The sequence below is a fragment of the Arvicanthis niloticus genome, chromosome 8, assembly GCF_011762505.2.
Source record: "Arvicanthis niloticus isolate mArvNil1 chromosome 8, mArvNil1.pat.X, whole genome shotgun sequence".
NCBI classification, from domain to species: Eukaryota; Metazoa; Chordata; class Mammalia; order Rodentia; family Muridae; genus Arvicanthis; species Arvicanthis niloticus.
In genome coordinates this window covers 68,173,564-68,200,285 of record NC_047665.1, presented here as the reverse complement: position 1 = coordinate 68,200,285, position 26,722 = coordinate 68,173,564, and the positions used below count along the sequence as shown (strand labels likewise).

The 26,722-nt window shown below is 38.9% G+C and overlaps 1 protein-coding gene across 3 annotated transcripts in view; it reads left to right on the top strand.

The window, feature by feature from the left end:
• Positions 1-26,722, top strand: part of Nebl (nebulette) — a 356,298-nt gene that overhangs the window by 320,299 nt on the left and 9,277 nt on the right. The window contains exons 23-29 of one of the 3 annotated variants that reach the window (XM_076939538.1): positions 1,453-1,545; positions 2,915-3,007; positions 5,114-5,206; positions 6,344-6,448; positions 7,329-7,500; positions 11,125-11,217; positions 12,225-12,374. In XM_076939538.1, the coding sequence (XP_076795653.1) occupies positions 1,453-1,545; positions 2,915-3,007; positions 5,114-5,206; positions 6,344-6,448; positions 7,329-7,500; positions 11,125-11,217; positions 12,225-12,374 (799 nt within the window). The remainder of the gene's footprint in view (positions 1-1,452; positions 1,546-2,914; positions 3,008-5,113; positions 5,207-6,343; positions 6,449-7,328; positions 7,501-11,124; positions 11,218-12,224; positions 12,375-26,722) is intronic. The other 2 variants (XM_076939539.1, XM_034510049.2) reach the window with 2 other exon arrangements.

Sequence of the window (26,722 nt, the reverse complement as noted above, 5' to 3'; positions counted from 1 at the left end):
GAGTCAGGACAAGATTTTCCCATTGAATTGAGGTTTACCCACTCTAACAGTTGTAGGTTCTCTCTGTCAGCAGTGCTGCTCTACAAAGCTTGCGTTCAAGCTCTAGAAGGAAGGATATTTCTACCAATAATGGTCCTGTGAAATATTCCTCAGTGTAACTCTATCATTTCAGCCCTTGAACTTGCCTAAACGCTCACACGAAATAGTACAAAGAATGTTGCTCCTTAAGGAGAGGGTACATTGGAAGAAATCCAACTTTTCCCATTTATTTTTCCAGGCTTCTCAATTTTTTCTTCACTTTTCTGTTCATTCATAAGAGCATACATCTCAAGAGCAAGGCCTGTGCAAGGCTCTAAGGCTGAACTTGAACTCTGAAAAGTCCTCGCCATATAGGTCTTTGCAAAAGGACTTTCTCTTTCAGCTTTACTGTAGCTGTCAGAAACTCTCAACAGATATGCCATCTCTGACACCCCTTCCTCTGTGTTTGATGTTCCTTTATTTAAGATGTTGTAGAATTGTTGGGACAGTTGACTGTGGACAATGAAGTCATCACCCTTTTCTACCCTCAGCTAAGAAGGAAGATCTCTATGCACTAGGTGAAGATGTCTTCTGTAGTATTATGTCAGAAGTTGGGCCTTCCAACATTGGAACTTGGTAGGGAGAGCCACTGAGATCCCCGTGAGAAAGGTTGGTAGAGGCAGTAGTATGAGGAGGCATAGGATTTTTGTGCCTACTTTCTCAATGCTGAGAGTGATGGCAAGAATCTATTTTGCATTCAATGTGACCTATTATTAAAATGATGATGATAATAAATCATTCTAAACATAAGATAGTAATTTAGTAAACATCGTTTTAACATCGGGAATTGGTGGACTCACAAAAAGGCTAATTTCTTATTACTGACGAAATTAAAGTAAAGAAGTAATCAATAAGTTATATAGTATAAAGATTATCAGTGAAAGGAGTAATTAGAATGTTTGACCAGAAAAAGAAGATGAAGTCTGGAAGAGGTGGACACAAAATCCTAATTCTACTCAACATGCTATTTCTAGTTGATACCTGCTGAGAAAGAGAAACTCCACTGTGTCTAATGGAGTATCAGCCACATTCTAGAGCAGACTCCAAGCACAAGTAGTTGGCCAATACCATGTCAACTCCATGTTGTTTGTGGGCATATGTATTTTTTTGATAGTTTTTTTCTTTTCCATTTTTTTGAAAGAGTAATGAAGTTGGATAGGTATGGAGGTGGGGAGTATCTGAGAGGCATTGGGGGAAGGAAAGAATATGATCAAAATACATTGTATAAAAATGTTAAATATTTTTAAAAAGATATTGGTATCATGGGGAGAAAGAGTATGAATGATCTGTGGCATGTGATATTTCCTTTAGTATGTTCCATTGGCACACATTTATTTCCCATGACTCTAGACTGTCTTACTCTTTCTTCTCCAGTTCCAGTACAAAGAACAAACCTATAAGGCCACCCCAGTAACCATGACCCCAGAGATTGAGAGAGTGAAGAGGAACCAGGAGCAGCTGAGTGCGGCAAGTCATTCTGTTTTCTTTTATATCTTATCCAACATGGTATACTTTTATTTTTTTTTAAAAATTGTTTTCTGTGAATCAGTGAATTCTCTATGCGTTTAGGTATTCTTTCACACATTGAAGGCCATGAAGTTTGATTCTTATGTGAGTCAGGAAGTTTGCACCATGTATCTGGCTCACAAGGTCTTCATTAAGTACCCAGGACATGAGGATCCATAAGGGCCATATATTTCCCCATGAACCTTTTAGTTTACTGCTAAGTGTCTAAAAATACATCTAGGTAAAGAGCTGGTAAGTAGAGTGGCCTAGGCATTGGAAGGAAAAACAATATTGGCGATGGGGTAAAAAAAGACTTAACTGGTACTGTAGGATGCAGTACCAAAGGAAGGCACCTTATAGATGAAATGGAAGACATCAGCCAGTCACTTCATAATCTACTGTCATAAAGCAGTCCTAACTAACAATGGAGAGGGACCTCTGCTCGGTGCTCGGGCCTCTTTTAATATTATATTGGAATACCTGAGCTGAGCATTATTCATTTCTTTGACTGGTGGATGAGGAAAACTGAATTTTGAGGAGTCAGAGAGCACGGTAAAGATCCATTGCAAGTAAGGGCAAATCTGGGACTTGAACTTGGGTCTCCTAGAATTAAGAAATCTCTTTAGGGAAACCACAAGTAGTGTTTTTCACCTTTTGTCAATTCTTTTATGCAGCTTTCTCCAATAGCAAGAATAGCCTCTTTCTTGCAAAACTGGCATTTTGAAAGACTTTAAAATTTAAAAGTAAGTTCTTCCAGGTGGAGGAGGAAAATCAATATATTTTATTTTGAATAATACCTCTGAAGGTAGAAGAAGTCAGGGATGTTTTAAAGGTGGAAAGATGAGGGCCAGGAGCATACTAAAGTACCTTCCCAGCCTGCTGCAGGGACTTCGTTCTAGTTTATTGTCTTGATATCATTCTGCTGTTTCTATAAGGGTGCTCTTTTACTTCCATTGTAGAGCTTGTAGTTAGTTTTGAGAAAGACACACCCCCTTCTTCTTTTTAGTTTAGGTTTTTGAGACAGCATTTCTCTGTGCTACTCTGGCTGTCCTGGAACTCACTCTGTAGACCGGGATGGCCTCAGAACTCAGAGAACCCACTGCCTCTGCCTTCCAAGAACTGGCACTTAAGGTATGCACCGCCACTCCAGGCTGAAGATCCCCCTTTAAGCACTATAGTCAACACTTCTTGATCAGTTGAGTTCAGTCAACAGGAGACCACTGTGAAAGCCCATGTGTAAAAAACAAGAGTAGAATTGAGAGCCACCCTTTGTTGTAGTCACTGAGAGCCCTTTATACTGTTTATTAAAATTATTATGTATCCTTTATAGGTCAAATACAAAGGAGAGCTAAAACAGGCAACTCCCATTTCGGATCTGCCAGAGCTGAAGAGAGTTAAAGAAAACCAGAAGAATATCAGTAATGTGTGAACATCTTAGTATTCATTATTTGTATCTAATAATATCAAATGTGTCAATATGCAGATAAGAAATTAAAACAGTGGTTCTCAACCTGTGGGTTGCAACCCCCCCAAAAGTTGGATATCACATATTTACATTACTACTCATATCAGTAGCAAAATTAGAGTTATGAAGTAACAGTGAAATAATTTTATGGTTGTGAATCATCACAACATGAGGAACTATTTATTTTAAAGGGTCGTGTTACTAGGAAGGTTGAGAATCACTGTATTAGAGTTTTCCTATCTGAGTTGATAGTCTGAGTTGACTGGCAGCTTCCTCAGATGACAGTGCCAGAGTCGTAGGTACATCAGAGCTCAAGTGCTGTACTGTAATGACTGTCCTGAAATTTTAGCATGCCCTTCTCATCTTATTTTTGTGCTGGTGATTGCTGTGGTTCCTACTGAAGGTAGAGGTACTTCCTGGCAATGAACCTGTAGTCCAAATTTCTTACTGTTTCTACCTGGCTGGGTTCTTGTTTTTCAGGCCCCTGTAGCCCCTTTCTCTTATATGTGATGATTATTGCTATGTTTCTGGGGGAAAATGGTGAAGTATGTGTGGTTGACTGAATGTATCATGTGAAATGGACCAGTTAATGGGCATTTGGCCCAAGGCAGCATTTTCACTTAGACTCATGGATGACTGTAGATCACTGTGTTTATATAACCCATGCACAGTTCCCTGAGAGCATCCTTTTAGGAAGTCATTAACATACAGAATGGGTTCTTTGGAAGAGGAAATTCAGAAATCTATTATCTTCAAAGAAATCACTTATTCCTCAAACTCATAAAGTCATTTGGCAAGTTTATGAACCAAAGGCAAGTTATCATTAGATACTTTACCTAACTGTTATCTATCTTTTCAAGGAGTAGTATCCATGTCTTCCCAATCATACTTGCTGGGACTTTATTACTCTAAAGAAAGGATATGGTTAGGGAGAAGGAAGAATGGTATAGAGAGAAACATGCTGTTTTTACATGTTGCAGCCTGATCTGCCCCATGCTTGGGGACCAAAAATGTTGGGGACCATTCTATCAATGTTGGAACCCACATTACCAAAAGCCTTGGGGGCTAAATTGTTAGAGCTAGCACTGCCCCAAGCTGCTCCGGTCCACGGGTCAAGGTTCAGCAAGAGAGTGAGGACGGACTTGAAGAATGGAGCCCAGACAGAGTGTGATTCAATCCCGTTTATTCTTCAGTCTCTTTTCCTAGTCCAAGTCCCAAGTCTTGAGTTCCTAGTCCCTAGTTCCTAGTCCCTAGTTCCTAGCACCTAGTGCCTCCAAGTTCCAAGTTACTTCTTCCAAGTGCTAAGTGCCTAATGTCTAACTTCCTGTTTTCAGTCTCAAGAGCCTACTCCAAGTGCCTAATACTTAATAACAATAATCTGTTGCTTTTTTCTGTCTGTCTCTCACATTTTATATGTCTCACTTCTAAGCCATGCCTTTAAGTCACGCCTTTAAGTCATGCCCTTAGGTCTTGTCTCTAAATCTGATCTCTAAGTCACGCCCTTAAGTCACACATCTTTAAGTCTCACACACCCAAGGGAAAATCCTGGGTATCTAAAGCAAGATGTTATCAGAGTGTGCTCAGCTGTTGTAGGCTATTGTAATCAAGTCTTTTGTCAGGGTATATGGCTCAAGATGGCTGCAAGGATGATAGCTGCCTTCTGTCGGCTCCCCACAGCTTGCCATGATCACTTGTTGGAATAAAGTCTTTTCAAGGCTGTGCTACAGTTAATTTCTGAGAAAAAACAACTATACAATACCATTCTATTCAAAGAAGACTTGTAGTATCCACAAAGCATTTCTTCTCATATTTCCTTGTGAGCTCACTATAGGCTTAGTGGTGAAATACTTGAGCTTGTCCTGGTGATTGAGAAGAGGGACACTCCTATCCCAAAATGAGATGGATGCTTGAAGAGGAAAGCACTTTCTGTCTTCTCCTCCCCTTCCTCTTCTGTTTTAATGAGTTCTCTTCCTTGGCTAGCCCTTTAAAATTACACATGACGTGATTCTTCTGTTGTTAAAGTGATTGACAATCCTCTATTTTTTTTTTCCTCTGAAATGGTAGGTTTATTATAAAGGTCAACTGGGAAGGGCTACGGCTTTGAGTGTAACTCCTGAAATGGAAAGAGTAAAAAAGAATCAAGAAAATATCAGCTCGGCAAGTGGTTTTAATTCATTTTGGACCATTGCAAAGGATGTATCCTTTAAATCTTACTTGTATTGTTTATTGTTTTACAAATAAAATGAATTTCCAAATAATATGTATGCTATCGCAGATGAATCCCAAAAGCTCTCACCATGTACATTTACAATAATTGTACAATCCTTTATTAATATTCCAAGATGTGTTACACTTCTAGTTTGTTTAAGCAATGACTCATGTTATTTTAACCAGTATCTTTGAAATTGGCTAAGTCTTTGATGTATAAGTTTAAAAAAAATTTCTCATTTTACTGATGTACTTCACCGAACATGAGTTGTTAAATGCTTCCTCCAAAGACAAATTTAAAAATGAGTCATTCAAAATAAGAGTTCAGAAGATAAAAAATTTAGTGCATTCAATATAGAATTCAGTTAGTCTGGAAAGCTGTCCACCGTAAGTATGCGTAGTAGATTTCATACCCCACTGTGGGAATCCCTCAAATGCCTGCAGATCTGAGTACCAGGGCCCTACTTGCAGCACACCCACAGGGTCTCCATGCCTGCAGGTTTGCATTTGGGATTCATAATTGACAGCTCCCTCAGAGCATTCCTGTCTAGAGATATCAGGCATATTCAGCATCAATTCTCTTTAAGATGTAGCTGCTCAGAAGAAAGCATAGATTTGCTCCTGGTTGTTCCTCATTCTCTAGGGAGGGAAAAAAAATAAAGGAAACCAGAAACTGTCTCATCTGCTTCCCTCCACACTCTCAGAGCAGAAAATTACTTAGAAACAGAAAATGCATATCGTTCTATTTCATGCTTTATTTGCCCCCTTTTAAATGCTTTAAGCAATTTCTCTTGTGGTTACTAACGATGGTTGGCCACATACGTTTGTTTCCTGTTGACAGTTATAGAATAACTTTTAAGAGAAATCATCAAGAGTGTGATTTTAGGTGACTATTCTGGAACACAGTGTTATCCACTGAAAGAAAAGTTACCTGGGGAATAATTTTGAGTAGGTTGGATATGACAAACCCCATTTGAAAAGCTTCCAAAAGCTATGCAATTTCTAAATTATAATATCCAGTTATATGTGTGTCTCCTGTTATTTATGTATTTATGTACTTATGTATTTATTTATTTATTTATTTAGGTGAAATACACTCAGGACCATAAACAAATGAAAGGTAGACCATGTCTGATCTTAGATACACCTGCTTTGAGACATGTTAAAGAAGCACAAAATCATGTTTCCATGGTAGGATGCGACGGAACACTGTCTCTATAACTAAAACATACTAAGGAATGGCAAGACCTGTGTTTGGATGGCACTCGCTCACTATTAACCTGAACAACTGACAAAGCATGGGAATTTGAATGAGCCCTTGGGGCAGTGTGTTACAGTTACACTGACATGTAATGAAAACATTTCCTCTAATAAAATAATTTCCCCTCAATGATTTTTGGTGTGTTCTTATTTCTAACTTGACTACTATAGATATATTTTGTGAATGACATTTACCTAGACTTTGGTTTTCATTTAATTTTAAGACATACTTTGTTCTAATTGAATATTATAAAGAATATTTTTAGTGTGTTTCAAGAACAGTTTCATGTTGTATTTTTTTAACCATGAAATTTACCCATTTAAAAGTTTAATATAAGCTAGTATAATTTAGAGGATTGTCTCATAATTACATATAAACTTTTATAGAGCATATAAAACCCTCTTCATCTAATTTTAGTAGCTCTGTTGTGTTTATTAATTGTGCTTAAATAGCTTATTACTATTGTATATTGAAGGTGAAAAGATTAGAGATCAATATATAGGCAAATTGTGTGTTTGAAGAAGTAACAAATGTTTTAAAGTAATTGTCTTTTATACCTCACTGATATATAGAATTACATATCATTTAAAAGAGATACAGTATTTAAAAAGAGATATAGTATTTAAAAATATAAAATTATTAGCACTTGATTTCTGACATGGCTTTTGAACTACTTGAGGAAATTATATCACAGTATTATATTTATGATATGTAATAATCCAGATATGTTTGATATGATCTATCATTTTATAAATGTTTTGTGAGATAATTAGGAATTTCCCTTTGAATTAAGAATAATTTCTTTTTCAGGTCAAATATCATGAAGATTTTGAGAAGACAAAGGGGAGAGGCTTCACTCCTGTTGTGGATGATCCTGTGACGGAGCGGGTGAGGAAGAACACCCAGGTTGTGAGTGACGCTGCCTATAAAGGTGTCCAGCCTCATGTTGTGGAGATGGATAGAAGACCTGGGATCATTGTTGGTAAGTGTGTGGTCTTCCCATGTGTACACTTGGTCAAAAGACTGTGCCTGCTCTAGAACTAGCCTCCCTATTCATCTAATCTCACAGGTTTGATGTGAATTTCAACTAGGTCATAGGTAGGCTTTTGTACCATAATGAAAAGGATCCAGGACATCCAGAAAATAAGTTCTGGTTAAAATCATCTTGTTAAAGCATGGCATCCCAGGGAGAAGTGATTCTAAAGGTTGAACATTTGCTTCTTTAACTTCTGTAGTTGCCTGGTGAAAGTGTTGTAGTATAGACATTGTGTATATGGTAGACAGAATTAGTCATTTTCCACTTTTGTCCTTTTGTTATTAAACAGACACTCTGATGGTATTCTGTAGCATGAGTCATTTGTATTTTTGAATAGTGTTTCTGAACTAGGATATTGGAGGGGCACGCAAGAGCCTTGTTATTTAGAGAGGAATCTTCTCTCTCTTCATTGTTTCTTTTCCTTACATTCAGTCCAGGAAAATTCTAGGGAATGTGACTTGAGATATCAGTGAAAATCAGACTGAAGTATAAGCAATCTGGAAAATCACTGAATTATCTATAGATCAAAACTTTGAGCCTTGTTTACTCTGAGGCCATTAGCATCTGAATTTTTATATTCACTCCAGCTGTGTAGCTTACTACACATTCAGTTACCTGCTGCATTGCTATGACAAAATGCACACACACAAAGGCAACTTAAGGAAGGATTTATGTTGGTCCACAATTCAAAAGCACAGTCTATCCCATGAAGTTATGGTGGGAGCAGCTGAAGCAGCTGGTCACGTCAAATCCCCTGCCAGGAAGCAATGAGTAATGAATACCATGTTCAGACCCCTTTCTCCCTTTCCCAAAGTCCAGAGCCACAACTCATAGAATGGCGTTACCTGCATTTAGGTTGGGTCTTCCCACCCTGAAAGACCTAAGCAAGATAATCCCTCACAGGTCTGTCCAGAGATTTGTCTCCATAGAGCTTTTAGTGTCAAATTGACAATACAAACCATCACAATCTGACAGCTTTTGGCAACCATGGTGCCTTAGTTAGGGTTTCACTGCTGCAAAGAGATGCCATGACCAAGGCAACTCCTATAAAGGCACATATTTGACTGGGACCGGCTTACAATTTCAGAGATTCAGGCCATTATCATCATGGAAGCATGGCAGGATGCTTGCAGACATGGTGATGGAGAAGGAGCTGAGAGTTTTACATCTTGATCCGTGGGCAGCAGAAAAAGACTTTCTGCCACACTGAGCATAAATTGAGCATAGGAGATCTCAAAGGCAGCTTCCACAGTGACACACTTTCTCCAACAAAGCTATGCCTCCTAATAGTGCCACTCCCTATAGGCCAAGCATTGAAACACTCGGGTCTATGTGGCCATACCTATTCAAACCACCACACATGGTGGATACTTCCCAGTAACCTTGATGTTAGGTTACTTTAATCTTTAAGAGGAAGAGCTTCTGCTTGAGAGTCATAGCAGTTAAAGGGCACAGGGAGGTTAGTGGGTAGGGAAGCACGTATTTGACAAAGTAACATTTTAGTATAAAGCAGAAGTGCTAATGTCAAAGCCCTAAGTGACTTGGATCATTACCAAAGTGAAATTGAGTATTTTCCAAAGAAACACTCCAGATCTATTTGTAGGCAATTGATAGCTTTACTCATCTTTCCAGGTTGATTGCTGAAAGGGGTCATAATAAGATGGATGGACGAATTGTGATGTTTTCAGTAAAAGCAATGCAGAAGTAGAGAGTTTCATTGATTTGTGCTAATAACTCATAAGAGAGAGTGGTGTGATTCATCTCACCCTGGAGTCTTACAAAGATCAGACACCAGGACTGATGGGGAAATCATTGTTAAAAAATGATGAAACTGTCTAGACAGGGCTCTCAGAGTTAGTATTTATAGTATTTTCAATAGCAATTATTGCTGTTTTTTAAATATAAAATTTATAACTAAAGATTATGTATGTGGTGGGCAATCAGTTTATTTCTTCTTATGGGGAAAATTAGTGTCCAGGAAGGCTTGCTTATGAAATTATAAAATTAAATACATTTAGAGGACACTAAACCTCCCAATGAGCTGGGGTTTATACCGTGCATCGAAATGTAAGTTTATACATTTGCTAGTCAGTATAGATCAAGACAGTTGGTCCTAGTATTTTTATTGTGGGGACCCAGTGCTTACTAGAGGATGAACTTGGCAATGTTACTCAGTCTATCTGAGCCTCAGGTTCCTCACCTATGAAATGGTACTAACACCAGTGCCTGTAGTAGTCTATAGGATGCCTAATGAATTAGGTCATAATAGACAGTAGAGCTTGGCATATAGTCAACAGTATGTAATTGGTAAGAAAGCCTTTGCTTTTATTCACTAGTTATGTTAACCTCACGCCATTTCTGTCACAACTGGGTACTTATTTCTGAGTTGTTTGTCTCCACAGAGCCCTTTTAGTTCATCCATTGTACCACCAGATTCATTCAGAAATTATTAAACTTGAATTTTGCCTTCAGGTACAATAGAGCAAGGGCACATTGGCCTTCATGTCTGTTAGTTACATGTCGGTCATTGTGACAAAATACCTGAGAGATCAACTGGAAAGAGGAATGTATTAATTTGGCTGACAGTATGAGGTTGTAGCCCAGAGTCATTTTGCTCTATTGCTTTGACTGACAGTGCAGTGTGCTAGTCAGAGGGTGTGAAAGAGGAAGACAGCCACTGGGAAGCAAAGGATACTCAGGTGGGCTGGTCCCAAGATATTTATTTATTTATTTACATCACAAACATTGTTCTTAAAGGGAACTCCCCAATTATATAACTTTCTCTCACTAGTGATCACCTTTTAAAGTTTCTACAACATTGAATTATGTCACAGGGTGGTAAAGAGGTCTTCAACACATGTACCTTTGAGGGGCACTTTAGAAACAAACAATGGCAATAGAGTGCAAGCTGAATGCAGAAGTAAATTAATTTATAGCTCACAGATGGAAGAAATTACTTTTCTATGCCTTCATCCCCCATCCCTCATGGTTCAGTGTTAGAATTCTTTCTACAGAGTTGATGATAGATGTGTCCTATATGGCTTTATTTGTTCCCATAGACTCAGACGTTGAATGAAAACTGGTCCTGCCACTTGTCTACACTTCCAGCATCTTTTCCTATTACAGGCAGAGAAGGCTTTTAAACAGAAACCTTTTTGGAATTTCCCATGAACACTCAGGTGTTGTCCTTAGTCAGGAATTTTAAATAGATGTTGACTGTTTTGGGGTGAAGCAAGGAGGGGTGGGGACTGAGGATGCAGAAGGACTGAATGTAGCAGCCATGTGTCTGCCTGCCTTGTGTGGAGTCATGGGTGCTTCATGGCTACTTCTATGCTGGGCAGTGAAGGAGTCAGGCTGCTCAAATTTGATGACAAATGTTCCTTAGCAGCGACATAGGAAGGTGAATTGTGTCTTTCTGCCCGCCTTGAGTACCCTCCCACCACTACTGCCATTCTCTGGACCCTGCAGTGTGCTGAGCTGCCTTTAACCTGTTGCATTTGCTTGACTGAATTCCACGCTGGCTTTCCAAAGTTCCCTCTTGATCTCTTGGTTTCTTCCTTTTGGTCAAAGACCTTAAAGTGTGGCGTACAGATCCTGGCTCCATCTTCGACATTGACCCTCTGGAGGACAATATTCAGTCGAGAAGTCTCCATATGCTCTCTGGTATTGTTTGAGTTCCTCTGTTTCTCTGGGGTTTGTCCTGAAAGCTAACGATGATGAATTATATATAGACTTTCATTGTGGCCAACATGCAATGTGAATTTGAAGTTGAGAATTCAGAAAACCCAAGAAATGTTCCATGTCACTTTAAAATAACATTAGTTATTTATGAGAACAAAATTTACAAAGGAGCTTGAAAATAAATCCTGTATTAGTTTGTCCTAGATTCATTTAAAACAGTTTCTAGGGCATACTTACACTTGCCGTTTATTGGTGAATAGGCTTCGATAGGCTTTTTGGGACTGCAGATCTAGTCATTTAGATTGCTAAGAGCTTCTGGGACAAAAAGAAGATTTACTTCATGAATACAGTGTTATAGTATTTTAGAGTCAGGTTTCGAAATTACATAGAGAATAATGGAAAGTTTTCTCTATGATATTATATATGCTTTTGAATTAAACCTTCAGGTATTTAGCATCTATCTCTATGTTTTCTACAATATAAAATAAGTAGTTCCCATTTTATATAAATAAGGGGATTTATTTGGCTGATCTTGGATGATGTGTATGTTATTAAAAGGGGGAAACGAATGATTTGATATTGTGACAGCATGATGAAACATTTAAACTGTTAAGCTATGTTTAGCAAATATGGTCAGAAAATTACTATCCAAGTTCTGTGTACTCAAGGGCTACTTGAAAACAAGCATTTAAAGCAAATATTTGCTTTCGAAGAAATTTCTTACTTTTCTAATGTTTGCTTAGTTATTGCCCATCTCCTACCTCTTAATAAAACTAGATTAAATGATAATAAACATCTTTTAGGTCCTGTATGCATGTGATGCAGTCCATGCTAAGTCTGGGAATGGTTGACTAGAACCTTATAATAGCAGAGATTAGGAATTAGTATTTAATTGGATATTGTTCTTGCTCTCCAGTGAAGCTTTTAAGGAATCTATCTGTTGTATAAGTCACTCATTCATGTGTCTGAATATTCTCCCTCTGATGTAGAAAAGGCAAGCCAGTACCAGAGACGCCTGTCTCGATCACATTCTGGCAGCACGTTTGGTACAGGTCTGGGAGATGACAAGTCAGAGATCTCTGAGCTCTACCCTAGCTTTTCATGCTGCAGTGAGATAACAAGACCATCTGACGAAGGAGGTATCAAATTGCAGTCATTCAAAATTAACTCACCTCTCAGACGTGCACCAGTGTGAGTTTTGCATACTTTAACCTTTGCACAAACAGCTCGAGTGTATTTGAAATTTTAATGCAAAGTTTGGAAAGTTAAGGCTCTTTTACTTAAAGCTACTAACTTGTAGTTTTGCATGCTTCCATATTGTCCAAATGGATCTGTGACAAAAATAAAGTATCCTGGAATTTGCTACATGAGTGCATGCCTGGAGGGTAGGTCATGGATCTGCACAGTCTTAGTAGACACCGGAGTTCTGGGTAGTTTCTGAATGATTTCCATTAGGGGGAGAAAACCAATCTTACAGTAACATTTGGCTGGTTAAGAGATTGCTATAAGTTGGTGTATGTTTAAATCCCGATATATATTTATCGAGTTAGACCTTGTCAAAAAGAAATGGCACTGTAGTCCTTGGGATATATAATTCTTTTTTTAAGTGGAAAATCTTGTTGGTATTCATAATCATTACTTTATTGTGAACTTTACTCTTTTTCCTGTGCTTTTTTTCTTTATCCAAGCTAGTGGATTGCTTCTAGAACATTCCATGAATCCCATTAGGATATTAAATGGCAGCTGCTGATAAAGCTGTTCTTAAAGGCAAGATTCAGTGCTATGGGAGGGTAAGGGGACAGCTCAAATACTATGAGTTTCTTTTTCAAAGATCAGATTGCTGAAGTCTCTAGGCAGGAGTTTGAATACCTGGGGAAAGCAAGTATCTTTTCCAAGAACAGTTTTTGTAATAAAGTCATTGTCCATATTTATCACAGCAATACTGTAATGAACATAAAATTAGTCCTACTCTTTATGCTTGACCCGTAAACTCAGTCTGCCCTGAAATTACTGGAGCATTTCTCAGCATGTGGGAGACTCCCTTTTATACCTTCTTTTCCCCAAGACAGAATCTTGCTATTTATAAGCCTAGTCAGGCCTCAATCTTATAGTCTTCCTGCCTCAGCTTCTTAAGGCTAAGATTGCAGGCGTCTGAGAGATCATGCCCAGCTTTTAAAAATGCAATTCCAAAGAAACAATTACAAACTAGTTTTGCTTTATGCATGTTGGTCTCTTTCTTCTGGGTCTGGCTCATTCATGAAGGGTTCCATACTTTCTTGTTCCTTTCCTTTTATTTCCTTCCTTTCCCTTTCCTTCCCCTCCTTCCCTCCCTTTCTTCCTTTTTTCCTTCCTTCCTTCTTTTTTTTTCTGAATGTAAGATATTGATGATTTTTTAGTGCTTTTCAAAGTTCTGGATGTCCATCATAATGTTGACATTTGATGAGCTAAAAACAAGAAGCGAATATAAGAACTAGCTGTGATCAGTGACATTTAATATCACTCAGTTAAGCATACTGGAGTTATGTCTTACCATGAAAGCGTTTGCCTCCGTGGTGACTCTTGTATCCCATGTGTGACACCAACACAACCTTCTCTCATTTACTCATCTACTCAACAAAGACAGACAAAGAGCTTGGATCTGTAATACATTCCATAGTGAACAAAACGGACGGATCTGCGGTAGGGGGAGGGCATAGCCTCTGGTGGGTGACTCTGACATTAAACAGACACAAAAATGATACTACATAATTATAAACAGAGTGAGTGAGTGAGCAGATCGGATGGGGCTCAACAGTTAAGAGGCAATTTCATTTAGCCTTGATGTCAGAGAAGCCTTCCTCGAGGAAGAAAAGTGGTTCTGACTGGATGGAGTACTGCAAAGCTATGCCATTAACTTATTTGAATGTTAGCTAGACCAATGAAGTTTAGAGACTGCACTGGAAGGGTATTTTGAAGGCTTCTTTCAAGTCTATGATCTTGGATGACTCCATATAGATACAGACAATTCAGAACTGCCCACTCCAGAAGCTTCAGTTCCCCATTTGCAGTAGCGAGAGATGCCTGTGTTGGCCTGGATCACTACTTTTTCTTTCTCAAGGTTGTCAAAGCCACTGCTGTTAATTGTATATTGTCTTCTCTTGCTTTTTCAAATCACTGTTCTGTTTCTACTCAAATTATTTCATATAGGATCCATTCCTATCTAAAGCTGAGTGGAATGAGATGATGTCTCTGTTGAGAAAAAGTATAAACAAATATTCTTTCACTTAGATGTTGAAGAATATGGCTAAAAATAACTTATCTTTCTGCCTCAGCCTCCTGTCTACTGAGATTATAGGCATGCATCATACCCATATAGTAAGAACTTTAAAAATATTTATTAATGGTCTAGAGAGAATTAAATGGGCAAAACACTTGCCATGTAAGCATGAAGAGTTCTATTTGGATTCCCAGAAACCACATAAATGCCCAGTGCATATGTAATTTCTGCCTGAGCAGACAGAGACAGGGAATCTTTGGAGCAGGTGGTCTAGCTAGACTAGTCTATATTGGAAAGTTCTAGGTTCAACTGTGAGACTTTGCTTCACTGAATAAGGCAAAGAACTACTGAGAAAGATGTTAACTTTGAGCTTCCACATACATATTTACAAAAATACACATGAACACATATATATGTATACAAATATACTATAGACATACACATACAACCTGTTTGTTTGCTTGTTTATTTGTTTCTGTATTTAGTTAGTTAGTGAGTAAGTGGTATTGAGGTAGACTCTTGGGCTTCCTGACTGCTAGGCAAACACTTTACTACATACCTAGCCCAGAAACATTATTTAAGATGAAGGTACAGGGGTGGGCTTTTGGCAGGCACTGATGGCTCACTAGATTGAAGAAAGCCTTGTGAAGTCAAATTGATTGTTTGGAGATGTATTTATAAGTTTCTGCCATTTGTGGGAACCTATTACAAGGCTAATACACTTTTTCTTTAGGGACACTTTCTAGTTTTGCAGGTAGGCATAGAGGTATGAAGTAGAACTTAAAATGTACAAGTAAATTTGATGACATCGAATCAGGTGATTCACCACCAGAAGGTATCTTATGTTCCATAGAAGAGTCTCTTAGACACATGAAAATATGCCCCTAATTCTATTCATTTAAGGTGAAGCAAAGCACAATGAATGAGATCCACCTCATCTGTTCAAGTGACATACAACTTTATACATTCAAAACTAGCCCGCCTCCCCTATTAGTGAATCGCTGTTATGGGACTGAGGTCTCTCAGAGATTTTCCAGTCTGACCATGAATACATTTTAATAAATAAGAGGAAAATGGATACTCAGAATATGACCCTATATTACATTAGTCAGAGGAGGTTGTAATAAGGGCCAAATTCACAGGGCTATGCACTTCCTGCCTTCATGCTGTGCAATCAGAGGCCAGCATGCATCCTGCTTCTGTACTTCCTTTCTACCTGTGATCCAGCACACATCCTGTGCAACTAAAGAAACCAAACTTTACAGAAGCAAAAATACGTGGCTTGCTATCTTACACAAACCATAGCCTCTGGCATTCCGGGAAGTTACCTGTCTGTGGACAAGTGGGGCTCACACCTTAGAGGCATTTTTGTCTCATAGATCTCTTAAGCATAGCAATTTAAACTGAAAACCTAGTGCTAACCATCACACTACCCCACCTCCCATGAATCTGTACTTCCCTGGGCTTATGATGCTCTAAGTGACAGCTACAGCTTTTCAGGTCCTAGAGCCAACCTCTTTAGAATCATTCTGCACTTTTGTCCTTTATGCCTTCCCCATGTTGAAGTCATTAGAAAATCTTGTCAGCTCTACCATGGCAAAGCCTCTCCTGTCGCTGTTCCTGTTGCTACTCGTCTCACTGTTGTGAGAAAATACCTGAGCTGACAGAATGATACAGAGGAAGCAGGATTGGTTTTAGCCCAGGGTTTACGAGAGTATATAGTCCATCATGGCAGGAAAGGCCTGGTGGTATTCTTGCTTGCAGAACCTTGTGATTGAGACTCCTCCCATCTTGGCTAACCAGGAAGCAGAGAGCTTGGACCACAAGCAAGGTTCAGTTATAACTGTCAAAAGCCACTTCCTCCTGGGACCCACTTTCTCCCTGGAGGACTGCTTTCTAAAGCTTCCATAACCTAAACCAGCACCAGAAAATAAGAGCCACGGGGCCCAGGAGATTTTTCAGTGGGTAATGTTCTTGCTACATAAGTATGAAGTATGAGAATTTGAGCTCAGATCCCCAGCACCCATGTAAAAAATCCAGGCGTGCTGACACATGCCTGGAAATTCAGTGGTAGGAAGCAGAGTTTTAAGGACTCAGTGGGCTTGGTGGACAACCAACCTAGCTAATTGATAAGCTCCTGGTTCACTGAGAGAGTTTGCCTCAATAAATAAAGTCAAAAGCTACCAAAGACACCTGGCATTGACCTCTGTCCTCGATGCAGTCTCACGTGTGTATACATGTGCGTGTATGTGTGTGTGTGTGCGCACACACACACAAATATCTTTGTGAAATAAACTTCTCTTGCAGAAGGCCTTGAAGGAAGCATTTACACGATGGTTTCAATGTCTTGATGTTTTGATGACATTGAAGCAAAGTTGAAAACCTCCTGAGGTAGGAACATTCCCAGAGGGATGTTTTTCCCCTCCTGATGAGGAAGGGAAGAGATAGTATCCATGGCTTCTTTGAGGCTTTGAAAAGTAGGATCCCTTTGAAATGCTGGGCTGGGCTCTGGTGAGGAGGGGCTGATTGAGTGGAAGACAGAACTTTAAGGCGATGACAAGTGTTTGGTGGAAATAATTAGTGTCTTTAGCAGGATCAGTCAATCATGTGCCTTTGTTTAAACTCTGTCCCTAGATATTGAAATGTATTTCATAACACTTGCTAGAGTGCCGGAGAAAATGGGAAATGGCCTTTGTATTTCAAGTGTTCTTTTTCTCTTGAAGATTTTCTTGATTCCTTTACATTTGGGTGTGTAGGACTTTTATGTGATTAAAATGTGTTGTCTCCTAGAAAAATGTCCTTTTATATAATTCCAGTCATCTGCAGTAGAAGGGATATGTGTGGCCAAGCCATGCTGTGTATCAGGATACTGGGGCTGGGGTCTTGATACTTAGTGGCTCCAATTTCCTGTGCCCAACAGACGGGACTGGAGACATGGGAGTGTTCTCAGATATTTTATGCTTCCTTAGCTAAGTGCCATAAATTTCAGCTAACTCCTCTCCTCTCTTTTCCTCATCCCTATGACAATGTGTTTATGTTCTAAAAGCCATCTGTTCAGCTTTATGAATTAGGTGGCTAGGCTCATAGGAGAGGAAATGTGGATCATTAGGACAAAGGGTTAGATAGTTATCTAGTTTCCTTAAAGAGCCAGTGCAGCATTCAGCTTTCATGAGTGTTAACCTAGAAGAATCCTCCCGGTTTTCAATTTTCTCCCTGCCTGGGCTCCATGTCTCTCACACCAGTTAACCCATCTTGCTTTGATTGCTGAATATTTTCTTTCTCTTATGTGATTATCTGGAGCTTGCTTTGCTTGCCAGGCTGCTCTTCAATGGATTAAGTTACCAGAGGGTTTTCTTTGAATGTCTCTATTGTGCTGTTTTGATTCAATAACAGAGGATTTTATTTAAACTTCATCCAGTTTGATTTTGATTATTGAATAGCTGAAATCATCTTTATTGCCTTGCCGTCTTGCTCTTTGCCTGACACACATGTGGTCTGGTGGACACGTTCCTTATGGCCTCTGTTCATTTTGCTGAGGTCGCCTTTGATCTTATGCTTGTCTTTATGTCTCTTGTCTGCATGGAGTATCTGCCTCCTGGTACTGCTTTGTGTTTCATTGGCTTTCCTTCACTTCTGTTGCTGGGAGACTTTTTAACGTGTTTGCAATCGTAGGTATTCTTTGCTGCCTTCTGTGTGTTTCGTTTGGCTTCAGGTATTTTCCATGTTTCTGTTTCTTCTGCGGAGCATCAAAGGCTGTAAGGATGTGATGGGGAATGAAAAGCAGGTGCACTTTTCAAAACAGACATTTCAGCTTGCCAACCTTGTGAACTTTCCCCAGCCCTTTCTCCCTTTCCTGACTCAAAGCAAATGTTGGAGTTCCATGGGGTTTAACCCTGCCTGGCTAAGATGCGTGTCCAGTACCACTTATGTGTTTTCAGAGGAGAGTAGATTGTAAGAGAGGCTTCAGTATTTTCTGAAACGCTCACCCACTTATCCAAAGGTGTCAACAAAGCACTATACCAATTAAGTCAAGAGTTAAGGCGACTTTGTCTGTTTATTGTTATTATCTAGTATATGCCATATGGGTGAGACACTAGAACAAACAAATAAAAGATACAGTTATATCTTCAATGAACTCACCATATTCTGGGTGGTGAACCAGACACTTTGTTCTCTGGAAGACATTATGATGGATCATTGCCTTTGATTAGACCTGACCAGGGAGCTGGGCGCTTGTGGTGCTCACCTTTAATTTCAGCACTTGGCAGATTGAGGCAGGCGGGTCTCCAAGTTTGAGGCCAGCCTGGTCTACAGAGTGAGTCTCAGGACACCCAGGCCCATACACTCAAACACACAGACACAGACACAGACACAGACACAGACACAGACACACACACACACACACACACACACACACACACACACACACACACAACTCTGTCTCAAACAAAACAAAACAAAACAAAACAACAACAACAACAAAGCTAAAAGTAAACAGAAAAACCAGACCAAGTAGAAAAATAGGTAAAAAGATTTGAAGACATTAAACATTGGAGTACTTTGGGGACAATGTTTGGCACTTCTTGTCCCCAGGACCTTTGTAGGTATAGTTGATGCCCAAGTAGAGTAATAGGCAACACAGAGTCCCCTTGGCAGAGATTGTGTCTAACAGCAAGTAACCCCAGTCCTTGAGCTTTAGCTTAGATGAGATAGTCATAACTTCTACTGTACTCTGAGAATCTCCATCCAGGTGAACTAAGCTTATAGGACTACGCTCCTGTGTTTTCTAACTCCATTCTTAGCCATCTTGCTCTACCCTGATCTTACCTCACTATCAGAGACACCTTTCAAAAGCTGTATTTGATCTCAGTATACTTTTTCTTCAAATATTTCAAAGGTTCCTGATTTCACTCAGACTAAAAGTGAAAAACCATAGTCCACAGGCATTGCATAACCTGGCCAATGGTTCTGACTTCCTCTTCCTTAGCCTCTTTCCTCTGACCAGGTAGCCCTCTTAGCCATTTCAACCTGCCTGGTAGATTCCTGCCTCTAACCTTTCCAATTACTGGCTGGCCTCCTTATCTAGAATACTCTTTGCTCCAGTGGTTTTGTGACTTGCTTATCCTTCAGGTTTCAGATTAAGTGTTAACTAGTCAGAAAGATTTTCATTGGTCAGTTATACCCCATAACCCTTTATTTCCTTACATTTAAAATTTTAAAATTTAATTTTATGTATATGGATACTTTTGCCTGTGTGTATGTCTGTGTACTACTTGCATGTCTGGTGCCCATGGAAGCCAGAAAAGAAAAGGCAAGAAGAGGGTACCGGACATGCTTTGACTGGAGATACTAGAACTGCTGTGTGTGCCTGGGAACCGATTCCGAGTCCTCTGGAAGAATAGTCAGATCTCTCAAGGACTGAGACATCTTTCCAGCCCTACATCTTGCCATCTTATTGGCAAATTTGCATATTGTCTCTTCCAGAATCCAAACTAAGTTAGAAGATAATATTTTTGTCTGCTTAGTATTTGTTTGATCTCTATTTTAGAACTGTCACCTGGAATATACATTACCAATAAATATCACTAGGTGTATAAATATGTTCAAATTAAAGTTTGATCTGGAATATAAAGAAGCAGCTTTGCTACATGTGTTAAATCAATAAAACTGGATGTCAGTTGTAAATTTGTAGATGACATTCTTCCCCTTGTTTTGGGTTTTTCTAATCATGAGCATAATTTTAAAATTAGACAGTCCACTCTACTAGAGAATAATCCTTGGGAAAATAAAACAGTGATACACTTTGAGGGATGGGGGGTTGTATGTGTAGACTATTCCAGAAATTACAGAAAACAATATGGAAGTTCCTGAGAAAGTATAAGTAGTTACATTATAATCTCCAAAGGGATGGAAATCACATCTCATAAAGCATCCCCATTTTCAATGCAGCATTCTTTCCAGCTTGGCTGACAACATTAATGTCCATTGATGGCTGCATAAAGAAAATGCAGAATAAAGTATGGAAGAAATAGTATTCGGCCTTTAATAGGGGATGTTGCCATTAGATACAACATGAATGGAGCCAGAGGACAGTGCATTAAGCAAAATAAGCAGATTCTGTGAAAAAATATCACATGATCTCACTTGTGTTTGCACTGTAAGTTAAAAAACAGATAGGAAAGAGAGCAGTGGTTGCTATGGTAATTAGGGAAGGGAGAAGAAAAGAAAATTGGTGATGTCCAGAGAGTGCAAAGTAGCAGAGAAGCAAGAGGAGCACAGCTAGACTTAATGTAAACCATGAGCTAGGCCTTAGGAGTCCGTCATAGAAGTGGGCTTCAGCAGTTTTTGACACACAGAAGACATGAGATGAAAGATGTGTTAATCTCTCTCTGTATGATAATCATTTTACTTGAAGATTTTTAGACCAGATATAAAGATATTTTTCAAAAGAAAACTTCTGATCAAGAAATATTCCCCTTCATTTTAGAGTAAACTTATTTCTATTTTCAGCCATATTTCAATTTCATGACCCCAGGCTCATCCTCTTCAATCTAATTTCCTTCTCACTAGAATTTTATAAAGACAATGATTTCAACTATAGACTCTCAATGGTTATTTCCCAACTGAATTGGGATGTTATTTCTAAACTGCATTTGAAAAGTTTGTTTATATCAGACATGATGCTTTATACCTTTTGAATTTTAAGATCGTATTTGACTACGTAGCCTATGCTGACCTGTAACTGGGAATCCTCCTGCCTCACACTCCTAAGTGCTGCCATCATAGGTGTTCTCACACCTGGAGAAGTGATGCTTTCGTATTTTCTAGGAATCTTTGAAGAATTGATCACTGATACAAAAAAAAATTCTGTTGTAAAATTAATTTATAGGAAAAAATGAGTTGTTGTTTTCTTATAGTGTAAAACCCTGTCAGTAGATCAACAGAGATTATATTTAATCACTATGTATAGCTTATAAAATGGACAAGTACACATGAGATTGTTAATTTCTCTGGGTAAAATAGGATAATATTGCTATCTGAATGAGAAACAAAGTGTCTTCTCTCTCCGTCTCTCCCTCCCTTCCTCCCCTTCCCTCTCTCCCCCTCTCCCTCTTCCTCTTTCCCTGTTTTGTTTTTCTTCTTCGATCTTACTTTCTGCTCCCTATCTTTCTGTGTCAGAGTCCAAAATGGCTCTGGTTCTTCAAAGTGCTTATTCAGAAGCTGACCTCACAGTCCTTTTTGATTATTTTTGTTTTATGACTGTCAGCTTTGGGTCTGGACTTAGATGACAGGCACCAAAGCCTGTGGTCCTTTAGTTTGTATGTGGATTTTTTACTCCAGCAGGTACAATGGATGGGAACGTTGATAAAGGTCAGGCACCTGTGTGGCATTATTCCTGGTTTCCAGATTTGAGCAATAATTGTCTGCCACAGTGATGGTTGGGTATGCCTTCAAAACTTCACAGTTTTTACTACATTCTAGGTTCTCTCTCTCTCTCTCTCTCTCTCTCTCTCTCTCTCTCTCTCTCTCAGTCTATTAATGGAAAGTCTGTTTCTTAAATACTTGTCTAATGAGAGCTCATTATCAAAACCAAGCAAACTAAAATCTATGTGTCATCTACTGTGTTCCTGCCTTCTTCAGAAGAAGTAACGAAGTTCTCATAACACAAAGTCCTCCCTCAGGTTACAAAATACCATGCTGCTATTGAATCTAGCACAAACTTTGTGGATTTAGGCCTCATTTATGGTTTATGGAGACCCAGGTGTCATGAGGCCTTGAGGTTCTGAAGTGAAACTCAAAGATAAAAGATATGTTTAAAAGCTATTTAAGAGCAGGTGAGGTGATTGCTACCAAGCCTGATGACCTGAGTTTAATTCCTGGTCCCCGTGGAGCTAGAAAGCCTGGTTGCTTGGGGAGCCAGTCTGGAATAAGAATGAGGTTGAGACCTGCCCAAACCCTAAAATCTCATCCTGAGACCTGCAGGAGTAGAACTGTTTTTCTCTCTGCTCTGGACCTTCATGCTGGGACACACCTAGCCTATACAACACCCAACCTCTGCCACTCTTGAGGTAGTCACGTAACCCGGTGGCCATATTACAGGTTTAACTTCCTCTCTCCCTATAAGGACATGTCCAGTAAGTATATGGAATTCTTATTCATGCAAATGAAGCATCCACAGCACCCCGGCACCAGCCAATGATGTACACTCAGACTGGAAACCACTACTCACTCCTCAAGGTTTAAATGGCCCTTATTTACCTCCAATAAAGGAAAACTGTTTCACTGAGAATCCTCTTGCAGAAGGCTGTTTCTCCAGGCACTCACCAGCAATCAAGGTTCTGCCCAACCCACGAGGTGGTGGGGAGGGATGCTGGCTAAGCTTCTTTCCTTCCAGTCAGGCCTGGTGAGCAGCAGTGTCTGGATACCCTAAAGGCAGAAGCAGACCCAGGCTTGCAGGTCCCACATACTGGAAAGAGAAAACTGATTCTACAAGAGGTCCTCTGACCTCTACAAGCATGCCATTGCATGCACCCCCAAAATAAATAAATTTAATAAATTAAAAGCTATTAGAACAAAAGGGCCACACCATGGACTATTAATTTGGAGTGGGGTGAGGGTGCTTTTTTGTTTTTGTTTTTTTTTAAACCATCTGTTCCAATGTCTCAGTCACCTTGTTCCTGGACAAAAGGGATCTAGACAGGACTTAAGTCATTAATATCCACTTTCAAATAAACAGCAGAACCTTCATTTCTTTTTCTTCTTAGAAATGCTTTCTTGATTGTCAAAATGGAGGTTCATTGTTCTAAAACTGAAACCAAAACACAATCTCATTAACTTCTTTAACTTGCGTTAGCTGATAAATCTGAAGTGTTGGGGAATGATGACAATAATTTCATTCTGTTGTGTCCTGAACTTAGACAGTTTGGAAAGTTTCTGAAGGACAATTTTCTGTTTGCTCTGGATTCACAAAACAGTGAGTCTCTGAGAGAAAACAAAACCTGAATTATGTTCTCAATTGACATCAGATCTACAACCAATAGATCCGTTTTCTTCTTCAGCATCAGAACTTTGGCCATGTACCAACCTCTGCTCAGGCTTGGTCTGCAAAGCCTCTACTTTGTCTTTGGTGTCCTGAGCCCTGTCCTGCTGTTCTCCTCCAGAGAAGGGCACTCTTCTCCAGCCTTCCTGCTAAACCTCTCATTCTTCAGCTTTATTATTGTCATGGGAAAGACGCTCGTTTTAGATAGTTGTGTTAGGTAATATCAACCGACAAGCAGCATGTGCGCCAAGGGCATTTAACAGTGGTCATTCTCTTGCTCCACCCTACACGTGGGTATTTGCCCTAAATGGGACTCATTTGGGGTTAACTTGCCCTTTACTATGAGTGCACACCATTGCTTTGATCTTTGTACACTTTTATCAATTTCCCCTTTTATTCCCAGTTCTTTCATGTTTAGGTTTAAAATCTACTCAGTTCTTTATTTCAGTCTTATATATTTTTTTTAGTTTTAATAATAATAGTACTTAGGTGCTGGAGAGATGTCTCCGTGGTCAAGAGTATTTATTGCTCTTGAAGAAGACCCAGGTTGAATTTCCAGCACCCACATGGTGGCTCACAATCATCTGTAACTTCAGTGCTAGAGGAGTCCAATGTTCCTTTCTGAGCTTCTTGGACACCAGACCCAGAAATGTTGCACATATATACATATGTTCAGGCAAAATATTCATATACATGAATAAATCCAAAAATTAAAAAAAAAACATTTAATTAGAAAATATTGAGACCAGTGGTGTGTGGAAGAACTTCATGGTACAGAAGAAGAGACATTTTGTCTTTATAAATATTGTATTATGTTTGAAATTGATGTCTGATTAATACAGCTTACTAATGTGAAATAAAGTTGATTGTTTTTACTTAGTTATTTCTCTGCTCTTTCAGTGATGTTTTTCAGAGTCCTGGTAGAATTCCTAAACTCTTTAGTGCACTAGTCAACAGATAACAATGCTTTAGGACCCCACAGAAGCTACTAAGAAATTCATGGAAATGAGGATAATCAATGTAGGTGTGACTGAGAAACCACAGGGCTGGGCGGAGCACACTTGCTCTGCAGTAGCTCTTCCTGAGTTCTTGTTCCTGCTTACCAGACCACCCATTCTCAGGACTAAACTGACTGTATTAACAGTACCTGCTGGTTCCCTCCCTCTGAAGGGATAGTATTTTTTTTTTTTTCAGGTAAATGAGCAAAAGAGTTTAAATAATCTTCAAAGTTTATGAGTAGGTTCAAATAAGAAGTAATTAGGAAATTATCAGTCTAAATGGTGAAACACAAGTTTGGGGCTTTTTAGTCTACACCATTAATTTGTGTATTTAATTGGACATGCCCTACATATATACCCAGAACCATCTCCCTAATTGACAGAGGGGCTAGCTGCCCAGGACCATCATGGCTCCAAGAGAGCAAATGTTTTGTCATTTCTCTATGACTCGCTTGTCTAGAATTTAGCAGGCAGTCATAAACATTGTTAATAGCTGTAAAGACTTATACTCTGTGGCAGACAAAGCCGTAAGCTTCAGATTTCCTGATGAGTATTGGCTCATCAGAGTTGAAGAGGTAAGTGAATGTTCATTCTTCCAGCCTCCTCTGTTCCCTACAAGAAAGCCTCCTACTTAGCAGCTCCCCATAAGAAGGCCTCTTACTTAGCAAGAGTAGGAGCCTGCATGTTTATGGTGATTTTATTATTTTTCCTCATGGGTAGAGACTGATCAGATTCCTGACAGCCCTTCACATTAAATATGTAAATTGAGTTGATAATCTTAAACAGGGCTGTTTTCTGGAAGGATTTGATATTTAATCATAGTTTAGCTAGGTTTAGAGCAATTCCAATCCAAGTAAAGATCTCGGCAATCTGTGTGATGCCATATCTAGACAAAAGGTGCAATTTGTAACAATATAATATTAGAAATTTACTCATGAACTATTAAAAATAATTCCTCATGCAAATAAATATTGTTATGGGGAACGTATTACAGTTTTCAATCTGCTAATCATCAAATTTCTTTAATGTATTGATTTCGTGAACCATTAGAATGCACTTCCCAATTTATAAATTATCAAATTCACAACACCCAAGAATTATATCTGCTCATTTTTTTTATCATAAAATTGACCCGAACAAATAAGCCTATTATAAGTAATAACTCAACCTGATTAAACTAAAATGGCAAAATATTATGGGTTTAATAAGCATAAGTATTGTACATCTTTTCTAATGAATTATATGATTATTCAAAACAGAATGAAGACTATGCTATTGAATGCTGTCCCTCATTGCTTGCAATGCTTTAAATACACAGACATTTTGAGAAATTTAACATGAGCATGTGTCACTTGCTTGTGGGCTTGTGGGTATTTATTTGTTTATTTTACTGCATGTGTGTTGGGTGGTTCATCTAGAAATCAGAGTTCATCAAGAAAGAAATTATGTCTTCTTTGTTTTGTTTTGCTGAGTCAGACTCTTGCTTAGTAACTCACCCTTCCCTGCAGCAATCTACGCAGATCATCTTGGCCGTAAACTTATCATTCTCCTGCCCCAGACTTCTGATTGATAGTCACAGGCATGCACTATCATGTTTGACTCAGAAACTATGTCTTCTGTTGCCCTAATTCGTGTTGAAGATGGTAAAAAATCTTGTGAATGCCATTTTGATGTATTTTAACATAGGAGAATGATACCTATGAAGCTTTTTAAAATTATTTTTTAAATTTTATTCTTTGATAGTTTCATGTGTTTATAATGAATTTCATTTGTTTGCAATACCCATTAGTCTCTTTCTCCCGTCTTGCCTCTTCCACTGAAACCTTTATTTCTTTCCAACAAGTTCCTTTCCTATTTTTATAAGGTATGTGCGTGTATGTTTGTGTGTGTGTGTATATATGTATGTATGTATGTATATATGCATATGCATATATATATATGTATCTATATGTGTTTATATATGTATGTGTGCATGTGACTCACTGGGCATAACTGAGTTTAATTATGGTTGCTTCATAAGCATGGGTTAGGGTTATTGGAGCATGGGTGACTTATCGTTGTTATACACATTGGGGAAAACCAGCTCTACTTCCCTAAGCAACCATTAGCTACTAATAATCTCTCCATGGGGAATACAGCCTCATGAGCTCCTCATATACGGGTTAAATATTGACTGGTCAAATCTTATTCAGG